This window comes from Natrix helvetica (genome assembly GCF_964273705.1).
Source record: "Natrix helvetica genome assembly, chromosome: 3".
Taxonomy (NCBI): domain Eukaryota; kingdom Metazoa; phylum Chordata; class Lepidosauria; order Squamata; family Natricidae; genus Natrix; species Natrix helvetica.
In genome coordinates this window covers 152,842,631-152,864,387 of record NC_138549.1, presented here as the reverse complement: position 1 = coordinate 152,864,387, position 21,757 = coordinate 152,842,631, and the positions used below count along the sequence as shown (strand labels likewise).

General features: G+C 38.8%; 1 protein-coding gene across 3 annotated transcripts in view; it reads right to left on the bottom strand.

Annotated features, from left to right (window-relative positions):
* The window catches only part of NCOA3 (nuclear receptor coactivator 3), a 109,585-nt gene continuing 87,828 nt past the window's right edge, over positions 1 to 21,757 (bottom strand). For 2 of the 3 annotated variants that reach the window (XM_081948361.1, XM_081948362.1), the window contains 14 exons: positions 20,874 to 21,021; positions 18,143 to 18,528; positions 17,008 to 17,858; positions 16,241 to 16,379; positions 15,688 to 15,882; positions 14,412 to 14,648; positions 13,900 to 14,026; positions 11,709 to 11,880; positions 8,539 to 8,838; positions 7,818 to 7,922; positions 6,354 to 6,579; positions 5,335 to 5,509; positions 4,323 to 4,464; positions 1 to 3,672 (listed from right to left, as the gene is read on the bottom strand). In XM_081948361.1, coding sequence (XP_081804487.1) covers positions 3,661 to 3,672; positions 4,323 to 4,464; positions 5,335 to 5,509; positions 6,354 to 6,579; positions 7,818 to 7,922; positions 8,539 to 8,838; positions 11,709 to 11,880; positions 13,900 to 14,026; positions 14,412 to 14,648; positions 15,688 to 15,882; positions 16,241 to 16,379; positions 17,008 to 17,858; positions 18,143 to 18,528; positions 20,874 to 21,021 — 3,215 coding nt within the window. In that variant the 3' untranslated portion in view covers positions 1 to 3,660. The remainder of the gene's footprint in view (positions 3,673 to 4,322; positions 4,465 to 5,334; positions 5,510 to 6,353; positions 6,580 to 7,817; positions 7,923 to 8,538; positions 8,839 to 11,708; positions 11,881 to 13,899; positions 14,027 to 14,411; positions 14,649 to 15,687; positions 15,883 to 16,240; positions 16,380 to 17,007; positions 17,859 to 18,142; positions 18,529 to 20,873; positions 21,022 to 21,757) is intronic. The other variant, XM_081948363.1, reaches the window with a different exon arrangement.

Here is a 21,757-nt window from a genome sequence, read left to right as displayed (position 1 = left end):
TTCAGTTTCAAATAGAAACCTTTATTTGCATTATTATCCACATTCAAACAAATCAAATTAAAACAATATAAACAAGACCTCATCCCAAATTAAACCCTTTGTTTAAAATGCCAGTGCCCACAGGCTTTGTGTGATGTAAAGATCAACTGTACGAGTCATATTAAGTGTAAACTAATTCCATAATTAATTTTAAATACTGTATGCCTTTCTCCTGAGGTAACAAATATTGCTCTCATTTGAAGGGTTTCAACATTGCTGCCACATGGCAGTCTGCTACTAAATTGCCTGTTAGTTTGTGCAACATTCAAATGGTTTCATCTGAAAAAGGCTTTACTAAAGTAAAAGCATAACGAAAAAAGTTGAGGCAGAAAGTAGCTAAATTGGTTAACCAAACAAAGAATGAACAGGAGAAAAAAAAATATGGATGCACCCTGGCAAACAAATTGGATGGAATGAAAACGGGCTTATTACAAAGACAATTTTAAAAGACATCAGTACCTACTAATCTTTTTGCGATAATAAATCATCCAAATGCTGTACAATGAGCACTACGGCTACTAAGTAGATTGCCGCAGGATGCTTTTTTAAAGGAATATTTGTAGCTCACAGTTGAAATGAGGAATCCTTGGTGCTCTCTGGGCTTGGTTGTTTTCTTGCAGACGTTTCATTACCCTACCTAGTAACATCAGTGCTAGTGATGTCTACATTTCAGATGCTTAGCAACCAGCTCACATTTATGACTGACTGCAATAGCCCGTGTTCATGTGACCACAGTATGCAACTTTTTTGCCAGTTTCCAGCAATCTGCTGGTTTCTGACCTGTTCTGATGATTGTGTGATTCACTTTGCAACCGCACAATTCAGATTGATAACTGTGATTTGCTTAACTATTGTTATAAAATCAGGTCCAATCAACTTGGGGGTGTCTTGTGACCATCATGACTTGTGACCAAAATCACAGCCCCAATTGCGGCTGAAAGTTGATACTTTGAATGAACAGTACTTAAGACTGCTGTTCACAGTAGCGATTCAAAATGACATTTTTGAAATGTATGACTGTTTTTCTACTTAATAAAATTAGATTTGAAATTGCTGGAATCAAAGAAGTAGCAACAGGGGAAAGAATCAGTGAACAACAAATACTACCAGATTTTAGAAATACTCAGGAATATTCATATTCAGGAAGAACTAATTTGAAAATATAGTAATAATGAATCCAGAATTGAAATAGGAGGAAACAGAAACTTTGTCAGATGAGAGATCAAACTTTACAAAGCAACTAAACTCATAGCTGTTACCAAAATCCTCAAGCCTTATAAAAGTTGAAATTTTACCAATTGTTCCAACTTCATAGGAAGAGTTGTCATATTATTCAGAATACTTCCCATGATATCAAACCACTCCCTTTCAAACCTGAAACTGCATACATCTGCTTTTTAGCTTTTTACCTTGAAGTTGCATTTTGCACTTAAAATGGCTTCTAAAGAGCTTTTTTTAAACTGTAATAAGATCCACAACATCACAATCCTCAAAAGGCACCTTGAATGCCCAGAAGTTCTGATATAAATGTGTGCACTATATTTCCTCAATTATTGACTATTAAGGTTTTAATATGTGATGAGATACGGAATTTCATCTAAATTACGCTTTAAATAATTACTCAAAGCTGTTACAATTTAAACATTAAATATAATTCATTAATTTACAGGTTAACTGATACTTCAAAAAAAAGTAAAGGGATCAGGAAGCTTCTGGTCATTTTCAGGGAAAATATGTGCATCAGAACACACAGAACTCTGGATCAAAACTCAAATATTTAAAAGACAACTTTAAGAAAATGAAATACAATCACTGGGTGAATTATATAAAAAAGGCACTAAGTTCAGTGTGTGCTCAAAATAACAGCAGCCTTTAAGTAGAGGAAGCAAAGTAATTGTATCTCTCAGAATAAAATTGCAAAGCTTCTGCAAAAATTAAAATAAATTTCCAATACAAATCAAATACGGTAATGAAAATCATCAGTTTACGTATTCAGGAAAAATTAATTTGAAAATGTAATAGGAATAATGAAACTACACACTACACTGCTTTAGACATTTTAATCTACCTTTTGAAATAGTTCATTCTGAATCACTACATTTATTTTCCTGGAAAAAAGGCAATACACAGACTTTCATTTATTTGCCATAAATGGAAAGAAAAACAATGGCATTTCTAGCCTTAAATTGTAGATAATGATATGAAGGGTAATGCATAAAAATAAATTTATTTGTTGCCCATATTGCAATAAGGTGTAATATAATTAATTGCCATTCATAAAAGATTCTGGGTAAGTTACACAAGAGATTTGGCCTCCAGATGACAGAAGACATTTAACACACACAAAAACATGTTCTGAGTAACACTGAATTTCTTTAAAAGTTAGCCAAGTAGCCTGGAGCAGAGGCTCTTTTGTTGAAAAAGCAGATTATATTAAAAATTCAACAAAGTGTTAACAGCTAAAATGAGCCTTTTTGTCATCAAATTGCTCTCTATTAAAAAAAAGTAACAAAGTGCACACTTAAGGTATAGAGAAGAATTTAAGACCACTAAAATATGCCCAAAATATCTTAAAAAGCCAGTACATAATTTTCTAAATAAATTGTCACAAACCAAGAGACAACAAGGGCTACAATTACCCAGCTCCAAAACCATTTAAATAATAATAATTAAAAAAATCCTATTTGGACGACTCTAACTAAATTGAGTTTACAGAAATTATCTTTTGTTAAATAGCTTCACAAACTCTGCAAAAATGAGTTAGTGACCTACAAAAGTCATATATTTATCGTACAACATCTTCAGATATTTACAAAACATATTCACAAACAGTTTTGTTTCCAACTCCAATGTCTTTTTTGAGTTTTGTGTGAAGTTCAGGAACTGTGATTATTGCTTCTTATTACCATGATTAGAAACACAGTATGTAACAGCAATTTAGAATGATCTTAACAAGGGGAGAAGTCCATCCAATCATTCTTAACCATATTGCATTTTCATATACCATTTTATAAAGTGCATACACCTGCACATCAGGGTGGAGATCTCTGTCATAATTATACATATCTCCATGAAACCTTTTGGCATCAAAAGCATGATTTGGATTCTATCATGGGTATGAGCTGAAATATGCACATCCAAATTCCAACATATGGAAGCAACCTTAACAGCAGCATGACGGTTGAGTGCTTTGTTTCATGATTACATCAAGGCCAAAAACTACATTCTGTCAGAGGCTCTTGCTGTGTAATTCAAGATTATTACTAAGATTTCTCCAGGCACTTTGGTCTGCCTGTAGTTATGGGCTTTGAATAGCTACCATAAACAGAATTTGTCTACAAACTATTGCCCATTACACCTATTCAAATGTTGCCATGTTCGAATTGTAGAATGCCAAAGTAATATTTGACCCTTTTATAACATTATACCGTGACTTTTTGAATCTATCGATCACATCCAAACTTCATAACTTATAAAGTCACTTAGGAGATCTTCATGGAAAGGGAGTGGGTTTTTTCCCCCATAAGGCTACGTGTTTAACATGACACTCGTGCACTTTTCTGTAATACAGTTCACCAACATCTATGGCATCAGCCTCTTAGGGGATCCTGGCAGGATATGTCAGCAGTATTTCTGCAGAAAAGGACAATAGAAAAATATAAGAGAAATAAATAATAGAATATAGTGAAGGTAATACTGAAATTCTAGAGATTAAGTATATAAACTTAAATTAACTGGCAATTAGTGCTTTGAACACTACAGAATGAATTTTGGTAGAAAGATGTCAATTACATTTGAACTCTTACATCCCTAAGAACAGAATCCCAGAGTTATGACCCTGGAATGGTGATGGATAGTTATTTTCCCATTACAAATTCTTCATCTTGCAGAAAACTAATGTGAGAAAAAAAGGAAATATACAAGAAAAAGACCAAGCACATCAAGTATATCTTAATTTATGAATCGGACCTGAAAATATTGAGAATATCTACTTTAAAAGTAGTCCCAAAGGTACTTTTTCCAAGAGGCAATGGGACTTTCTTGGCTTTTTTCTTTTGAAAATGTTTTGCTTCTTATCCAAGAAGCTCTTCAGTTCTGAACTAAAGAAGCTTCTTAGATGAGAAGCAAAATGTTTTCAAAAGGAGGAAAAACCAATGTAAGTCCAGTTGCCTTTTTCAAAAAGCACCTTTGGATAACCATGAGAATCTCCACAGGTTTCTACCTTAAAGTAGTTAAAGGAGCTGATCGTGATTGGTGATCTGTAGAAATTGAATGCCACTTACCTGATCAGGACCCATGGCCATTCCTGACATGGGCATAGTATTGATATTCATTTGGGCCATGTGGCTTCCACTACTGTTCATATGCATCATATTGTAATTTGCAGGATTCCCTGGGTGGCTGAACTGCTGCTGTGGAAAAGAACTATGGAACAAAAGAATTAAAAAAGAAAAAGAAAAATTATTGAATATACAGTAATTGCAATTTCTCAAGACATAATAGGAGATTCAGTATTGAAGTGGCTTTCCAAACGGTAGACGTCATTCAAGGTGAACAAGTATAACATGATGCATAGCAATAGTCTCTGATTAATTTTAGTTTCTATTTTTCTCATACTTCTTAAGATAGCTAAGGTCTGCAGTATTAAAGTTCTACATCTTTAAAATCAAATACTCTTAACTTTATCTGAACACAACACTTTACCTATTAAATATAAATGGGAATAACCTCATTTATATCTAACACAGTAACATGTTCAGGTTAAGACCTAGATTTTTTTTTAAAATTGGTCATACATTGGCATTAAAAATATCAAAAATAAAAAAGTATCAAACCCAACTGCCTTCTGCAAACAGTTTGTACAGTAATTAATCACTGGTGGAATCAGTACAATGAAACAAATTGATTATTTGAAGAGCAAAGGTCACAGAAGTTCTTAATTTGACCTGTAATCTGAACTTCTCTCACACAAGCAATTCTCTCCTTTGCCATAGCGCCTGTTACATTAAATAGACCACATGGTCTATATAGCTTCTCTACCATGCAGAGAGCAGTATATCCAAGGAAATGAATGGATCACGTTTTTCAGAAAGTTCCCAATTTTTTAAAACTATTTGCAGTTTTAAGGATCTGCTGGCAGTTGATACATCAAGCTGCATGCAGTTAAGCTAAAATCTGAAGCAAAAGTAGAAAAAGAGGCAAGCGAAAGTCTTCATCCTATTATTTTCCCTGTTATCGAAACCCTGCATTGGTGCGGTCATTGTCATTCTGAAAATGCCATGATTTTTCTCTCACCTGCTCCTGGCAATGTTTCCTGAAGGCCATCCCTTCATCTCTGGCGTTGGGTACATTGGTGAAGCCTGGGGATGTGGCAATATTGAAGTTTGCGAGGGTCCAACTCTTTGAGCCATCATGGCATTAGGAGGACTTGATACCCTACTAAAGGCAGGATCAGGTTGCTGGCTCATTCCTTGAAAATGACATAAAGTAACAGTTTGATCATTTTTTTCCTAATTCAATAAACATTTGTTTAAGAAAGGAATGCTTTATGATGTCTTTATTAACATTGATCTCTGGTAGTAATTAGTTCAGCATATAGTTCACAAGATGGCCCCTAGAAAGGATTTCCTATATTTGTCTTGAGTTTCACTCATTTTTAACAAATCTTTTACCATATAAAATTAGCTACTGAACTGCAGACATTGTTCTCCTACTGGTATGTATGTATATTTGCTCATTGTGCTATTGCTAAGTCAGGGCTGTATTGAATCCATAATGTATTATTCCTTTAGTAAGTAAAAGATTTGCAACAACATGAACGTTTTGCCCTTTACTTCTATCAGAACTTACAGAAAATGGTTTTCAAAATTTCTCTTCATCTGATTGCTAGAAGTCAAAAATGACTTGATGGTACATAATTAATCAATCAATCAATGCGAACAGTCTGACTAATTGGAACTCATTCTGAAAAAATAAAACTGCTGGAAACCAAAGCAACACATTTAAGATACGTGTATGCTCTTGAACCAGAAGAGAAACATTTTGAGCAATTAAAAAATAAATGAGCAGTAACTGAAATCAGAGCCCTGCAATCAACATAATTGCACAGTGAATTAAATACAACGATAAATGCCGTCTAATCTTAAGCCTCTCTCTGACAATTCTATTTTAGATCATTTGAAAATTACCAATCACCTTCCTGCTTATATTTATTTATATTAAGCTTTCATCCTTAAGATCACAGGTCCTTTATTTATGCCAACAATTTATGTCCAGAAGAAAGAGGAAGAAAGCTGAATCAGTGAAATGAGTACCATAATTTGAAGGGTACGGAAATTGTTGGGGTGGGACAGGAGCCATCAGAGAGCCTGTAACAGCACCATCGATGTTTCCTGAGGCTGTCACATTTGGGGGAGGACTGAAGGCTGGAGATTGTTGCTGTTGCTGCTGCATCATCATGGCCATTCTTTGCTGTCTGAGATGATGACTTATTAACTCCCTGTTGCGTTGTGCCACCATCTGAGCATTAAGGAAGCCTTGCTGTTAAGAGCAAAACAAGAAGACAGGGAATAAGCCATAAAAATACTGAAATGTGTTGTCATAATATTTAATAACTTAAAACTCTGATGGAAGATGTACATCAATGGTGTCAAACTCAATTTCGTTGAGGGGCACATCAGGGTTGTTTGACCTCGGGGGCCTGGAGTGGGCATGGCCAGCTCAACATCACTCGTGTCAGGGGTGCCTGTGGCCAGAGTGCTCTGCCAGCGAAAACAGGCTCCCAAGTTCTGTTTTCAGCTGCGACGGTCTCCTGAAACCCTTTGCCAGAAAAAATGACCTCCCAAGCTCCGTTTTCACTGGCAGAGGCGCAGTGTTTCCAGGGCGGCTCTGCAGGCCAGATCTAAGCGCCCATCGAGGCAGATCCAGCCCCGGGGCCTTCAGTTTGATACTTCTGATGTATATCAATTCTACAGTGAAAACAGATATCATGATCTAGTATACAATATTTCCAACTCATTGTCTCTCTGCTCTATTTATGCAGCCAAAATAACACAATCCATGCAGAAGAGAGCAGTATTAGGCTAGCCCAAACTCTGGAGATAATAATCTGAAATAACAGATGATCGTCTGGAAAATCCAGGGCTGAAGCCTTGACTAACAAGTCCAACCATCTTGGAGTAGTGTCCCACTTCCATGGGAAACCAGGGGTGTCAAACTCGATTTCATTGAGAGCTGCATCAAGGTTGTGTTTGACCGGGGTGGTGGTGGTTCCTGTAGTGGCCCGAGCACTCTGCCAGTGAAAACAGGCTCCTGTTTTCACCTGTGACAGCCATCTGCAACCTTCTGCCAGTAAAACAGAGCTCAGGCACACAGCTGTTCTGAGCTCCATTTTCACTGGCAGAGGCACTGCGGGCTGGTCCTTCACTGTTTCTAGGGTGGCCCCGCAGGCCAGATCTAAGCACCCCGGGGATCAGATCCACCCCAGGAGTCAGATCCAGCCCCCGGGCCTTGAACTTGACACCCCTGTTATAAACAAAAAACTAAAAACTAAACATGCCCATGTAACCACTAGGATTCAGGGTCAACCTAAAGAACATTTAACTTTTTATTTAAAGCGCCAATAGCTGATAGAGTAAAGGTACCACTGTCCAAATACATATTATGAGAATGTGATTACATGGAGAGGAACAAAAATGTAAGTAAAGCAGGATTGGGAGCCCCTTGTACAGTTTTATTTCTAACACATGTTGACCAAGATAATGGTCTTAATGACTCACTTGTGATCCCATCTGGGGAGGTAGAACAGGTCTCATCATCGATGCACCACCAGGATTGGTATTTTCCATTTTTATATCAAGCGTTTGACGAGTCTGATTCAAAAACTTAAGAAAAAGGAAGCAATATATTGTAAAAGAACTGTATAAAAATGTATCACACGTGTAGACCTCAAACTATTTTGTTCAGCAACCAAAATTATGTTGGTGCTGAATGAAACAACTTATCACCGGTGCTCAAAATTGCCATTGCAGTGCCTCCATGGACTAATCTTGCCTCTTGGCAACCTCATTTGCACTTACGACCAGTTGCCAAACCCTCTGCTAGAGAATGGGGGTTTGCTCTCTGCTTATATAGAGTAGCTTGCCCTGCCAGTATTTGGTGAGGGTGTAGTTTTCTCCTTAGTAGTTCTTTGATTAGGGTATTGCTTACTGCTAGATTGTTTGTCTAGTGTTAATTCCTGCTTATCTGGGAGTTGGCTGCTAGGAGGCCTTTTTGTTTCTTTCTTAGCTTTTTTATTGTTGATTTTGACAATCCTTTCCAGCAATCAACATCCTCTCCAGCAGCCAGATACGCAAGGAATACACCAGATAAACGATGAAGCAGATTAGTACAGCAATGAAGATTGAATCATTACTACGGGTATTAAACATTCCAATAGGAGAGAAAAAAACCCACAAATGTTATATTTTGGCACAATCCTGCTTTTTCAGAACATATTACCTGCTGTCCTTGAAGCCTCTGCTGGAGTTGCATACGCAGCTGCTTTGGTGCATTGGTTCGCGGCCTCATAACATTTGCTCTTGGATGCATGGCTTGCATTGGAAAATTGTTCTGCTGGTTTATCTGATTCATCATCGAGTTAAAGGCTGCCTGTTGGCCCTGAATGCTGCCACTAAAACCACCGGGCATTCCTGCTCCTGGACCATGGTAGGGTTGTCCATATATTGGAGGCTTCTGGTCAATCATGACTGCAGAATCTTGGCCATGAAATGCTTCATGTTTGGATTCCAAAGCTTGTCCCTTCAAAAGAATAGGAAACTTAGTTCACTCTCTGCAATAATATATTACTAATACTAATACTAATACTAATACTAATAATAATAATAATATATTTATTTCTTAGCCGCACCCTCTCTCGAAGGACTCGGGGCGGCGTACAATGAAACATATGAAATAAATATGTGGACAAAACAAACATATAACAGAGACATATACTGGGACACACACAAGGAGGAGGTCGGCTGATAAATAAAAACAATTAAAATACAGTATTTAAAAACCCCTAGAAATTAAATATAATTAAAATACCCAGTTAAAAACCCGTCAGGAGCGATATGGTTAGATCAAAGTTGAGCCAGGCCAGCTGCTTGGAATAGGTGGGTCTTAAGCTTAATACGAAAGGAGCGGAGGTCAGAGGTATTCCTAATATCCGGAGGGAGGTCATTCCACAGGGCTGGGCCCGCCACAGAGAAGGCTCTACTCCTAGGCGCCGCCCCACGACACTGTCTAGTGGACGGCACCTGGAGGAGGCCCTCTCTGTGCGAGCGAATTGGTCGCAGGGATGTATGGGGCAGAATACGATCCCGCAAGTAACTAGGTCCTAAGCCATGGAGCGCTTTAAAGATAGTTATCAAAACCTTGAAACGCACCCAATAGACCACAGGAAGCCAGTGCAGCTCGCGCAGGAACGGTGTCACATGGGAGTACCTAGTACTCCCCATAATTACCCGCGCGGCTGCGTTCTGGACCAACTGTAGCCTCCGGGTGCATTTCAAGGGAAGCCCCATGTAGAGAGCGTTACAGTAGTCCAAGCGAGACGTCACCAGCGCATGAGTGACTGTGCGTAAGGCGTCCCGGTCCAGTAGGGGGCGCAATTGGCGCACCAGGCGAACCTGGTGGAACGCCCCCCTTGCCACGGCTGTCACATGGTCATCCATGGACAGCCGGGCATCCAGGAGGACGCCCAAATTGCGCGCCCGCTCCACGGGGGCAAGATGAATGCCCCCAATGGCCAATGATGGAATTAATTGGCTGAACCGGGGAGCTGGTACCCACAGCCACTCCGTCTTGGAGGGGTTGAGCTTGAGTCGGTTGTCATCCATCCAGATCCGTACGGCTTCCACACACCAGGACATCACTTCGATGGCCTCGTTGGGGTGGTTCGGGGTGGAAAAGTACAGCTGAGTATCATCAGCGTACAGATGGTATCCCACCCCGAAACCACGGATGATCTCACCCAGCGGCTTCATATATGTGTTGAACAGGAGTGGCGAGAGGACCGACCCCTGTGGCACCCCACAAGTAAGGGGGCGTAGGGTCGACCTCTCTTCTCCTGTCAACACATGCTGCATCCGGTCAGAAAGGTAGGAGCCGAACCACCGCAAAACGGTGCCCCGGACCCCCAACCCCTCCAGCCGGCGCAGCAGGATACCATGGTCGATGGTATCAAAAGCCGCCGAGAGGTCTAATAGGACCAGGATAGAGGAACAACCTCTATCTCTGGCCCTCCAGAGATCATCCACCATCGCGACCAAGGCCGTCTCCGTGCTGTGACCAGGGCAGAAGCCGGACTGGCGCGGGTCTAGATAATCATTTTCCTCCAGATGTCGTGGAAACTGGTAGGCCACCACACTCTCTACAACCTTCGCCAGAAAGGGAAGGTTGGAGACAGGACGATAATTGGCCAGCTCCAAAGGGTCCAGGGAAGGCTTCTTGAGCAAGGGTCTCACCACCGCCTCTTTCAAGGCGGCCGGGAGAGACCCCTTGCCCAGCGAAGCATTCACTAGGCCCAGGAGCCAGTCTCGTGTAACCTCCCAGGATGCCAGTACAAGCCAGGAGGGACACGGGTCCAATAAACATGTGGTGGGTCGCAGTCGTCCACGCAATAGACACATCGTGAATAATTTTATTCTGTGCGTTTGGGAGAGAGGGAGAGAGAGAGAGAATATATCTGGAGATGACGGCTATTGGAGGAATGGCATAACTTGCCATCTCTTCTGGCATTTCTAACATAATCTAGAAATCTCGTTCCTTAGCTCCACTAACTCCTTTCCATTCAAAATTATATTAACAGTAGCTGTCATCCACCTAGCAATCCGGCATCATTCATTTTAGATCACTAATTAGTAAAATGGTATAGCATCACATTTGCTAATATAGAAAAAGTATGGGCACACCTAATTACAATTATGTACAATAAATAATGGAGCATTGGAGCAAGTACTAGGAACAAAATAATTTTAGATGAAAGAATTAGTCTTAAAATTATTAAATGGAGCGTTTTTCTCACTATGATTCCTCCAGGTTTTAATTGGGACACTACAGTATCTTATGCAGTATTTTGTATCATTTGTTATCAATAGCTTAATTAAGCTTCTCCTTTTAATGTATACTTTGGAAAAAAATTGCCACTGAGTAACAATAAACGGAACTTTAGCTCCTCAGTTTGAGGAGGAGATGAGGTGTAACAGGTGTATAAAATCTAAAATCAATTCTCAGAGAAGAATCTGTAATAGGGTTGGGTTGCTGCTGGCATTACTCCTGGTTCACTTTGTGCGTGCTTTACTGTGCGCATGCAAAGTTGCCTGTAAATAGCTCTGTGCATGCACAGAAAATTAAGAAAGGACAAAAAAACATGCCGGCAACGGCAACCTGGGAACCGGTCCGGAGGCGTGGCCAGCCTGGGTCGCTGCCGGTTCTGCAGCCCAGGCCAACATTCCACTACCGGTTCACCCGAACTGATGCGAACCGGTAGAAACCCACCTCTGATCTGTAAGTATCTATAATAGTGCAGCAAAAAACTGTACAAGAACTAATTCAGTAGTATCCGTATAGTTTACAATATATTCAGCTAGCGGAAAAATGAAGCGTTTAAAAGGACATTTACTTACTTGGTTTACAAGATCAGGAATTCCTAAGGCTCTATCAATTTCTTCAAGGCTGGTAACATCAGTATTGCTCAATAATGCATGCAGCTGATCTAGTAGAGCTCTTTCATCACTTTGCCCATCTATATTTGGAGTATTATATAACAGTTCATCCAAGGAATTTCTAACTAACTGCCTAGGAAAGACAAATGTTGAAAATGAGCAGGATCTTATATGTTGAAAGCAAAGACTTCTCTGCTAAGATTAATTCTGAAGAGTCCTTGGGAAAAATCTAAGATGAAGAGAGTAAAGACGCATACAAGAATTTGTTATCCTGAATCTGAAAAAAAGGTCTCTCTAAACCAGGGGTGTCCAAACTTGGGAACTTTAAGACTTGTGGACTTCAACTCCCAGAATTCCCCAGCCAGCCATGCTGGCTGGGGAATTCTGGGAGTTGAAGTCCACAAGTCTTAAAGTTCCCAAGTTTGGACACCCCTGCTCTAAACCAACTCATGGATTAAAGCATAAGTATAAGCATATAAGTATGGATGCAAAAGTGGCATATCCAGTTGTCCCACTGAATCACTTTCAGATTCTTTTTCATGCTTATGATTTAAGGTTAACTTTCCTGAGGCCAACCATACTGAACATATTCCCTTAAAAAAACTAATAACGCCCTTCTGTGTTTCTCAGGATAACAAATGAACTTGAAGAAGCTGGACTTTATAGAACCATAATGTAGCCTTGCTCGTTCCATTCAATTTTATCGTGAGTGTTATACTTCAAAAGAAAATAATATATTCTTCTCTGCCCTATACTTTCAAACATTTTCCTTCCTATCTGATCCTTTTAATTCTTGTTAGCTAGCCAGTTGCCCTAAGTTCTGCTATGCTGTTTCATGAGAGGTGGGGGGGGGGGGGGGGCTCTGGAAGGTATGGGAGAGGAAAGCGGGGAAAAACAAGGATAAACCATTTCTGTATTTTATTTATTTATTAAAAACATTTATTTGGTTTCCTGTCTCATATATGGGAGGCTTACATCATTAAAATTCTGCAATATAAAAATATTTTATATCTTTCCTTTTTATATATCTTTGTATCTTGTCTTTTTATGTACACTGAGAGCATATGCACCAAAGACAAATTCCTTGTGTGTCCAATCACACTTGGCCAATAAATTCTATTCTATTCTATCTTCTAAGCCTCTCTTCTAACCCACCCCTGAAGTGACAACAAGCACAATTATACCAGCCACTTGATCAGCTCCGTGGCAATCTGGGGACCTCAGGTCCACTGAAAGAACCATGTCTACAAAGCTTTTTGGAAAACGGGGGGGGGAGGGGTTAATTTATCTTGGAGAGAATGATATTTTAGAAAGAGGGAGCCGTCGCAGAGAAGGCCCTTCTTCTGGTTCCTACTAGATCTACTACCTTGACAGGACACATAACATACCTGGCCTTCTGGCTTCAGTGGGCAAGGTAGATGTAACTGGGGAGACACAGTCCTTCAAATAACCTGGCCCCAACCCATTTTACCAAGAAAACTAGATGGATGTATAAGATAAAACAATTGACCACATAGGGCCAGATAATGGATCCCTCAGCTGAGATGGTACTATAGAGGAAAAGCTGAGAATCTTTTAGAGTACTAAACGTGTGTATGTTGAGACTAAATAAAAGCTTTCTAGATATCTAGTTGCTGGTATTAAACATACAGGAAAGAAAATCCAAAGTGGCAAAGACAGAATTGCATATGGAACATGAAAGGTTAAAAATGAATGAATAGGGGAAAACTCAGCCAGGTGAAGGATGAAATTAACTACTCAATTAGGCATCAGTCAATTAAACACTGGCATCTTAGGTATTGGCAAATTGAAATGAACTGGAACGGGATATTTTCCATCAGAAAATCATACTGTTTTCTACCTAGAACCAAAAATACAATGAAAGAATGGTACTACTTTCATACTCAGTAAAGATATAGTAAAGAGAATACAATCCAGCCAATGAGCAAATAATATTAATTAGACTTCACAGACAGCCTTTCATAGGATGGTTAAAACTCCAATGAGGCAGAAGAGGTGGTTATAGTCAGAGTCAATCTGAAATTAATGGAACATACAAGCAATAGTTTATGTTTTTTTGGTTTGACCAAAATATTTTTCTTATTTGACTGTGACCAAACAATAAAATAATCAGCTAACTAGTAATTATTACCTGTCTTGCAAACCTTGAGCTGCTTGTTCCATGGAGACTATGCTGTCAGGCCATACGTTTGGCTGATTCGATGGTCCTGGATGTGCATAAGGATTTCCTCCCATTCCTACATTAATCTCATTTGACCCTATTAAAAAAGGAAACAAAATACACATTTTTTTTTCATTTGCAGAAGCAACAAACATTGAACAGCAATTTTTCAGCGTTAAAAATAGGGCTACACTGATTAATAAATAATTGAAGCGATATTCCTTTGAACATGGAACAGTACAAGATTGATTGTTATGGCAGCATGTTTCATGCACAAATTGATTTAGGTCTAAATCATAACAAGTCTCAGAGTCTTATCCAAACAGAAATGAGTAATAAAGTCCATAGTAAAGTATAAAACTATGTACGTGCCAATTAATAGCTGGGAAAAATATGAAAGGGAAAGAAAAAGAAGGGGCTTAAGGCTGTGCCCAAGATCTGAAATACTACCGTTTCAGTAAATAACAACTGTAATCACTCACTCATATGGATCATTTCCTGTTGGAGCATTGATCTGGTGCCGGGAATACTATTTGACCTCATGGGCAACCCAGGCATAGATCCTCCCATGGAAGACCGGGCAAGAGAAGAGCTGCAGTCTGACCCAGCCCTTGCCATTGACCCAGAAGCTGTAGGCTCCATCCTGTTCAGTTTTGAATTTTGTAGACTCCAATCACTAGCCGAATGCTGATTCACTGAAACATTTCTGTTACATATCCCTGGAAGAATGAACATATTTAAAGCGTTTTCCTTTTGTTACTGAAAAAATATGGAATACATTTCACTTAATTATAGCAGGCATTTCTGCTGTTCCTCACATTCGGATTATAATTCTAGGTCAAAACTGAAAGTATTGCACATATTAAGGTATTTCCCTCCTTCCCTCCCTCCCACCCACCCAACCTGGTATATGCTGGAACTACAATTGACTGAATTGAGAACAACTAAACAATGGCTTTTCTGCCTCTGGATTCCAACTGTACTACCGGTAACAACATATTAAAGTCAGGAAAATCTTGTGTAGAAACATTTTGTGAGATATGCAGAGATTTCCTCCAGAAAAGCCAAACTTTTTAAAGTGGGGATGGCATTTCAAATATCCTAAACTGTGATTCATAGTTGTAATTCTTTAAAATGCAATATGAGAGCTTCAAACTTATGGAATCCATCTTTCAGAACTGATTTTCTATTTTACTGTTTTATCCGCTCTGCATCTATGCATCAAATGTTCTAGGCCCATGATGGTGAACCTATGGCATGCGTGCCAGAGGTGGCACGCAGAGCCCTCTCTGTGGGCGGGCATGCCGTTGCCAGCTGCTCTTCCGGGTTCTGGCACGTGCATGTGCGCCGGCCAGCTGGTCTTCAGCATCAAGTGCTGAAACTGGAGCGTGTGTTCTGAAGCATCGGAAGAAAGAACTTGGAAGAAAGCAGCTGGCCAGCGCACATGAAACCCGGAAGAGCAGCTGGCTATCGTGCACATGCACACCGGCCAGCTTCTCTTCCGGGTTCTGGCGCACTCGCACTCCAGTTTCGGCACCCTGTGCCAAAAAGGTTAATCATCACTGTTCTAGGCACTAAAGTATAGACCAGTCATGTCAATCGCTTGTGATTTCAAACTTCAAATTTGCAAACCAGACCAACCTACTGTTTACAATACTTGTTTGTTGGAGGATTGCAAATTATCTTTTGATCATACAGTTACGATTTATTAACATTTTGGGGTCCTAATTAAAGGAAAAAAGGGAATTACAAACAAACCCATATTGGCTCCAAAATTTTCTTGATTTTCAATCATTCTTGGTCTCTCAGCCATCATGGTTTGCTTCTGCAACAATGAATATGAACTAGCATTTCTCACTGATGAGACAGAATCCACCGATATAGGACTATCTAAAGATATGGCTCTGTTGAAAGGAGGGCGGGCAATCTGCCTAGACTGGGGACTTCTGACACCTATTAGAAATTAAAATAAATTGTAAGCGCATCATCTGTAAAAATATTATCTGTATGTGTATTCAATTATTATTATTAAAGAAATTAGTAAAGAAATATAGTGATATGCTCCAGAAAAATATTATATTCTAATGTGAAATTAAATTAATATAATATTTATTTTTATCTGTACACTTTGTATTAACTATATCTTCTTCAGCCACATGTTCAATTCTATAAAGGTCCAGAAAATACAATCTAATATACCTAAAAACAAGGTAAAAAGATAACAATAAAAATGAACTACTGTATCGATTTTATTGATTTATAAACATAAACTGTTTTGTGAAATAAAATCAAAGCACAAATAATTCCTTACCCATTGGTGTATTTCCTTGGCATAGAGGTAGCTTATTTCCCATACTAACTCCATTTGTAGGTATAGGATTATGGCAAAAATCTGAACTATTTAGATCACCCAAAATGGCATCTAAATTATCCACCAAATTGCCACTTATCTGCAAAACATTTCAAATAGTGAATTTAGTTTTTGAAATTTCTAGAACGGGTTTTATAAGCTTAATATGGACTCAAAACATATGCCTCTGAGACTTAGCATTTAAATCAACAAAAACAAATGGGCAACAGAGTACATTTTTGTCTAGGAAGAATTAAAAAAAACTATTCAGTAAGCCCATACACATAACCCATTTAAAGGATAACTTAGAAAAAAAGAAAGTGATTGCTTAGTAGTTCAACCTTTCATTTATTTAACCTAATGGAATAATTTTAAAATATGTATTAAAATATTCAATCTTTTAAAATATTAACTATTTCTAAGGTCTTTAAATCATAGGTGGAATCTACTTAAAAGAGGTATTCCATCTTTTCTCCTATAGAAAGGAATGGCTGTTCAGAATTGGTCTCACCTGGAACTAGTCATGTAAAAATCTTTTTTTTTTTTAAAGGCAATTGCTATTATATAACTAAGTTAAGAACAATGTAAGACAACTCCTTCTGGAGTTTTATTTGTTTATGGACTGTTGGAATTTTTAATCTGCTTGTCAAATAAGTTTGTGGAATGAAACTAAGAGTAAATATTCTTTTAATGGACATTCTGCTTAACATTGAATACTTATACACTACCTCTTCTGTGGGTTCTGTCTTTATTTTCATCTCCTTTTCATTACTTGATGTAGGTATGGCCGAACTACAACACGGTCCCATCTTGGTATCCAGAGTCTCAATTTTAGGTTTAATGTCTTTTAAAAGTGGTTCCTTTCCATCATCCTTATCAAGCAAGTATCTAAGCAGGGCATGATTCTCTTTCTTTTTAGGACTCATTTGTTCCTGTTTCACTACTTCTCCACAGGAAACTGTGTTAGTATCATGAAATGGATCTTTACCAGTAGCTTCAGCTGTGATTTTTGCTACTTCTGCTGGAGAATTACCATTTCGGAGCAACTTATGTAAAATCTTATGCTTCTCTTGCATGTTTGATGAAGAAACTCCTCCCGATGTAGAAGATGAAACACCAGACGAAGGACTTGTAGCATTGTTAGAAGATTCTTTGCAGCTGGAGTCCAACGGTGAATTTGAAAGTGTTGGGTGTCCTCTCTCCTCCGAGGAACAAGTTAGCAATTGAAGAAGCTTCTTATGTCCTTTGCTTTCAGCTGGTCCCCTCTGATCAACACCTTCAAGGCTCTCCTCTTTGCTATCTTTATTTGAGTCCCTGCTGTTTGACTGGCACATAGAGCTCTCCACTTGATTCTGTTCACAAAACATGCCGGGGGGGCTTTTGGAATCCTGGCTCCCCATTTTGCTTTGTGGAGGAGCATTCATATTTGGAGAACTGTCCAGTTTAGGCCCCGGTGAAGAAAGTGTGGATAGCAGGGTTGTTCCAACTCCCTCACTAATGGCTTGAAGAGCGCTAAGTGAGCTGCTTGAAAAGTTGTTGCTGCTTGAATTGCTGACCGGTCCCATTGGAGAGTGTACCCCTATAAAAATAGTTCATAGTTTTAATAAAAAAGAATAATTCATAAATATTGAAAATGTCTCAGGAAAAAAGGAAAGCAAAGCGGAACTATTTTCCATGCGATGTTTCTCACAACAGAATAAGGATGTAATTAATTTGACTAAATCGACTCAAGGTTCATGTTTCAATACATTTCAGGGAATATCTTTAAAGACTAGGTTATAAGTCAAAATAAAAAAGTAATCTTCAGTAAATAAATGGATGTTTTATATTAAAATGAAATATTACTTAGAAAGCCACCTTTACCTGGTACGGGAGAAAACTGGTGTGAATTCACTTTTGGACTCCCACGATTCCTAGGCGATATCATTATATTCGGCTGACTGGCATTCAAGCTTGGGCTGCCGTGTGGTGGGCTACTGATATTTAATCCATAATTATTTTGGTAAGGAAAAGGCTGCATTCCTTGCCCAGAGTTCATTGATCCCATATTTCCTGGACCTCCATACCTAGCACCACTCATCTGCCCCATGATGTTAGGATCTCCCATGGCATAGTTCCTGTTTTGAAGAGGTACATTTTGCCCAGGCATCATATTCATAACACCACTACATGAATTAGTGTTCATAGTTGTAGAAGCTCTTATGTTCTGTCCCATTGTATTGGGGTTTGGTCGATATCCATTTTGTTCTCTGAAAAGTTGAACAAAGGAATACAATAAAATCAGGCCCCAAATCCACTTTTTAATCGTGTTACATTAAACCCACAGAAGAAAAATACACCTACAAACAATATAATACAATATCTCAAGATTAATAAAAGAAAAAAAAGGTTTGAAAAATCATGGCGCAACTCCCCAAAATTGACCAGCTCCTTTCCTGTCCTTTTTGAAAATGAAAATTGATTAAATGATGATAATTCTTGCAATGTTTTTTTTTTGGGGGGGGGGGGGGTTCTGGTGTGATTAGAATGACCCTGCCGGCAGGGGAAAGGTTGTTGTGGTTAAGGTTGTTGCGGGATCGCATCCTCCCACATACATCCCTGCGGCCAATACGCTCACACAGGGAGGGACTTCTCCTGGTGCCATCCACTGGACAATGCCGGCGGGCGACACCGAGGAGTAGGGCCTTCTCTGTGATGGGCCCAACCCTCTGGAATGACCTCCCCCCCGACATTAGAACCACTTCTGACCTCCGCTCCTTCCGGCAAAAACTGAAGACCCACCTGTTCCGATTAGCAGGCCTGGCATAATTCAACTGTCCCTCCTGGCAAACGCACTATATCTGGTTATTTTAGGGGTTTTTTAATTCACTGTATTTGTTTTTAGGGGTTTGAACTTATTTTAATCTGCTTTGTACAGTTCTTTTAATGTCATTCTTACCTCCTCCATGTCAACTGTCAACTGTACATACTTAATTTTATTGTATCTGATATATTTTGTATGAACTGTACACCGCCCCGAGTCCCTTTCGGGAGAGGGGGCGGTCTAGAAGCATTAAATTAAATTAAATTAAATTAAAATTAATAGTTACTACTTGGTGCAAAAGATAATGGATTGTTTTTCAGCATTATTTATTGTTTAATCTGTTTAATTAAAACAATTATTAAGCAAGTATAACAGAAAAGGAAAAACACACTGGTATTAATTCAGTAAAAAAAACTAATTGCAACTAATAAATCATTAATGTGATTAATTGTTTTTAATGGAGAAAGATCTAATGCCCATTCTCTGCCTGCCTCATTGGCTTTCACTGCCTGTGCCCTCCTGTTAGTCTTACTTGCCAATCGGCTTGCCTGGGTTTCCACCTCTTGCCCGGTCAGTCGTATGAGGATTCACCTAATGAGCCATGTAGTCCTCAGATTACAACAACAGCTGGGTGGGCCAGGATTGCCCTCACTAAGCAATGCAGACATATGATCTAATACTGTATGACTGCATCACTTAGTGGTGGAAATTCCAATCCCAATTGCCCTTGTTATTCAAGAACTACCTGTAACCTATTTAAATGCATTGGTGGTATCTGTCAGGCTCCAAAAACTAAGAAAGAAATGATTAGGCAGTTTTCTAAGCAGTTTCTTTCTTCACCTATAGAGAAAAAATATTGCCAAACTATAGCAATCTCTTGCACCATAAAACATATACTTTGGGAACTATTATGGAAGAGTCTTTGTCACCCCTTTTCCCCCTAAACTACGCTGTGTCACTTTAATTAGTTCCACTAAAACCAAACCCTGATTATATTCTATGCCACAAAAGACATATTATCCAAGCCAAAAGACATATTATCCAAGCCAGTAATTTCAGGGAGTTCTGTTTCCAAAAAATGGTTAAGGAAGAAAAGTAAACACCTTTTCTTCTTCATTCCTTTCCTCTTGAGATTAGCTCAACTGACCTTAAGATACTGCAGAAGCCCCAACATTTATGCTCACTTAAATAACACATAGGACTACCATTTTTTTATCTTTAAGCCAAAACCATAATAAAAAAATAATTCTTGGGAAGATAATAAGTAACTGTATTTATTTTGCCATGGAGTGAAACTATTTCCCATAAATTCAGCTGCTACTTTTTAAAATCACAAGATATGAACAAACTCAGTTGGTTACCTATTCATATTGCTGAACTAGCTTCTAGGTTACAGCCAAAGGTATATTGACATATACCTTTGGCTGTAACCTAGTAGCTAGTTCAGCAATATGAATAGGTAGAAATTTTCAATAAAAACCACCTGCATGAGAGTAATCATGAGCTGTATTCCGAAATAAGATAACTATGTCATTTTTTGCTATTCAGGAAATATGTTAAAAAGAAACGGTGAATTCTCTAGCACGATTTATCTGGTCATCTTGTTCTCCTATTCTGGCTTACAAAACGGAAAACCGGTCTTATTCCATGAAGACCATTATGTGAATCTGAACTAGTTACCAGACTAAACAAACATGTCACATACCAATGTTAATATCTCAAATTTTACTCAAATAAGCATTTAATAAAGGCTTACGCTTTGGAAATCCTAAAATGTGATTGTAATTTTACCTTTGAAGAAAGTGGGTAGAGATAAATCCATGACGGTCATTGGTAACTGGATTTCGGAATAATTTACTTTTCGTTTGTGCTGTCACTATTGTCCCATCAGCTAAAGAGAACCGGTAGAGTGGAGTTTCAGCAATGCCTTGCATGTAAGCTGTTTAGGAAAAACAGATTTTTATTAGAAGAGCACCTTCCTGTTCATATTTCATGTTACACAAATGGTGGCTTGCAAAGTAAGACAGACATTTTAAAAGATCAAGTTTGGTGTCTACTAACTTTTGCCTAAAATGCATACACGTGAAAGACAACAACAGCAACAAATCTACATAGCTTGTGTGTGTGAATTTGTACATTGTGGGGGAAATGGCAATGTATGTCAAAAGGCAACAGAGCTAATCCTATTTTGCCTAGGTTTCATTGTAATAATCATTACCTGCAGAAACAGAGACGCCGAATTGGAGGGGTCAGGATTTTATTAAAGCAAGCAGGAACTATTTTGATACGCCACCTCCCAGCAACCATTTTATGAAAACAAAGTATCACCTCACAGCAGTGAGGAAATTCAGTGGCAGCAAAAAATAGCAAGCAAAATCTAAAAGGGAGTCTTAAACTTGTCATCCTCTTAAGAGCCAAGGTGGCGCAGTGGTTAGAGTGCAGTACTGCAGTTATTTCTGCTGCCTGCCGACTGCCTGCAATCTCATCAGACTCAAGGTTGACTCAGCCTTCCATCCTTCCGAAGTTGGTAAAAGGAGGAGCCAGATTGTTTGGGGTCTGACTCTGTAAACCGCTTAGAGACGGCTGTAAAGCACTGTGAAGCGGTATATAAGTCTAACTGATATTGCTATTAAGAGTAAAAGAAAGACTAATTTCTCTGCCATACTTTATATAAT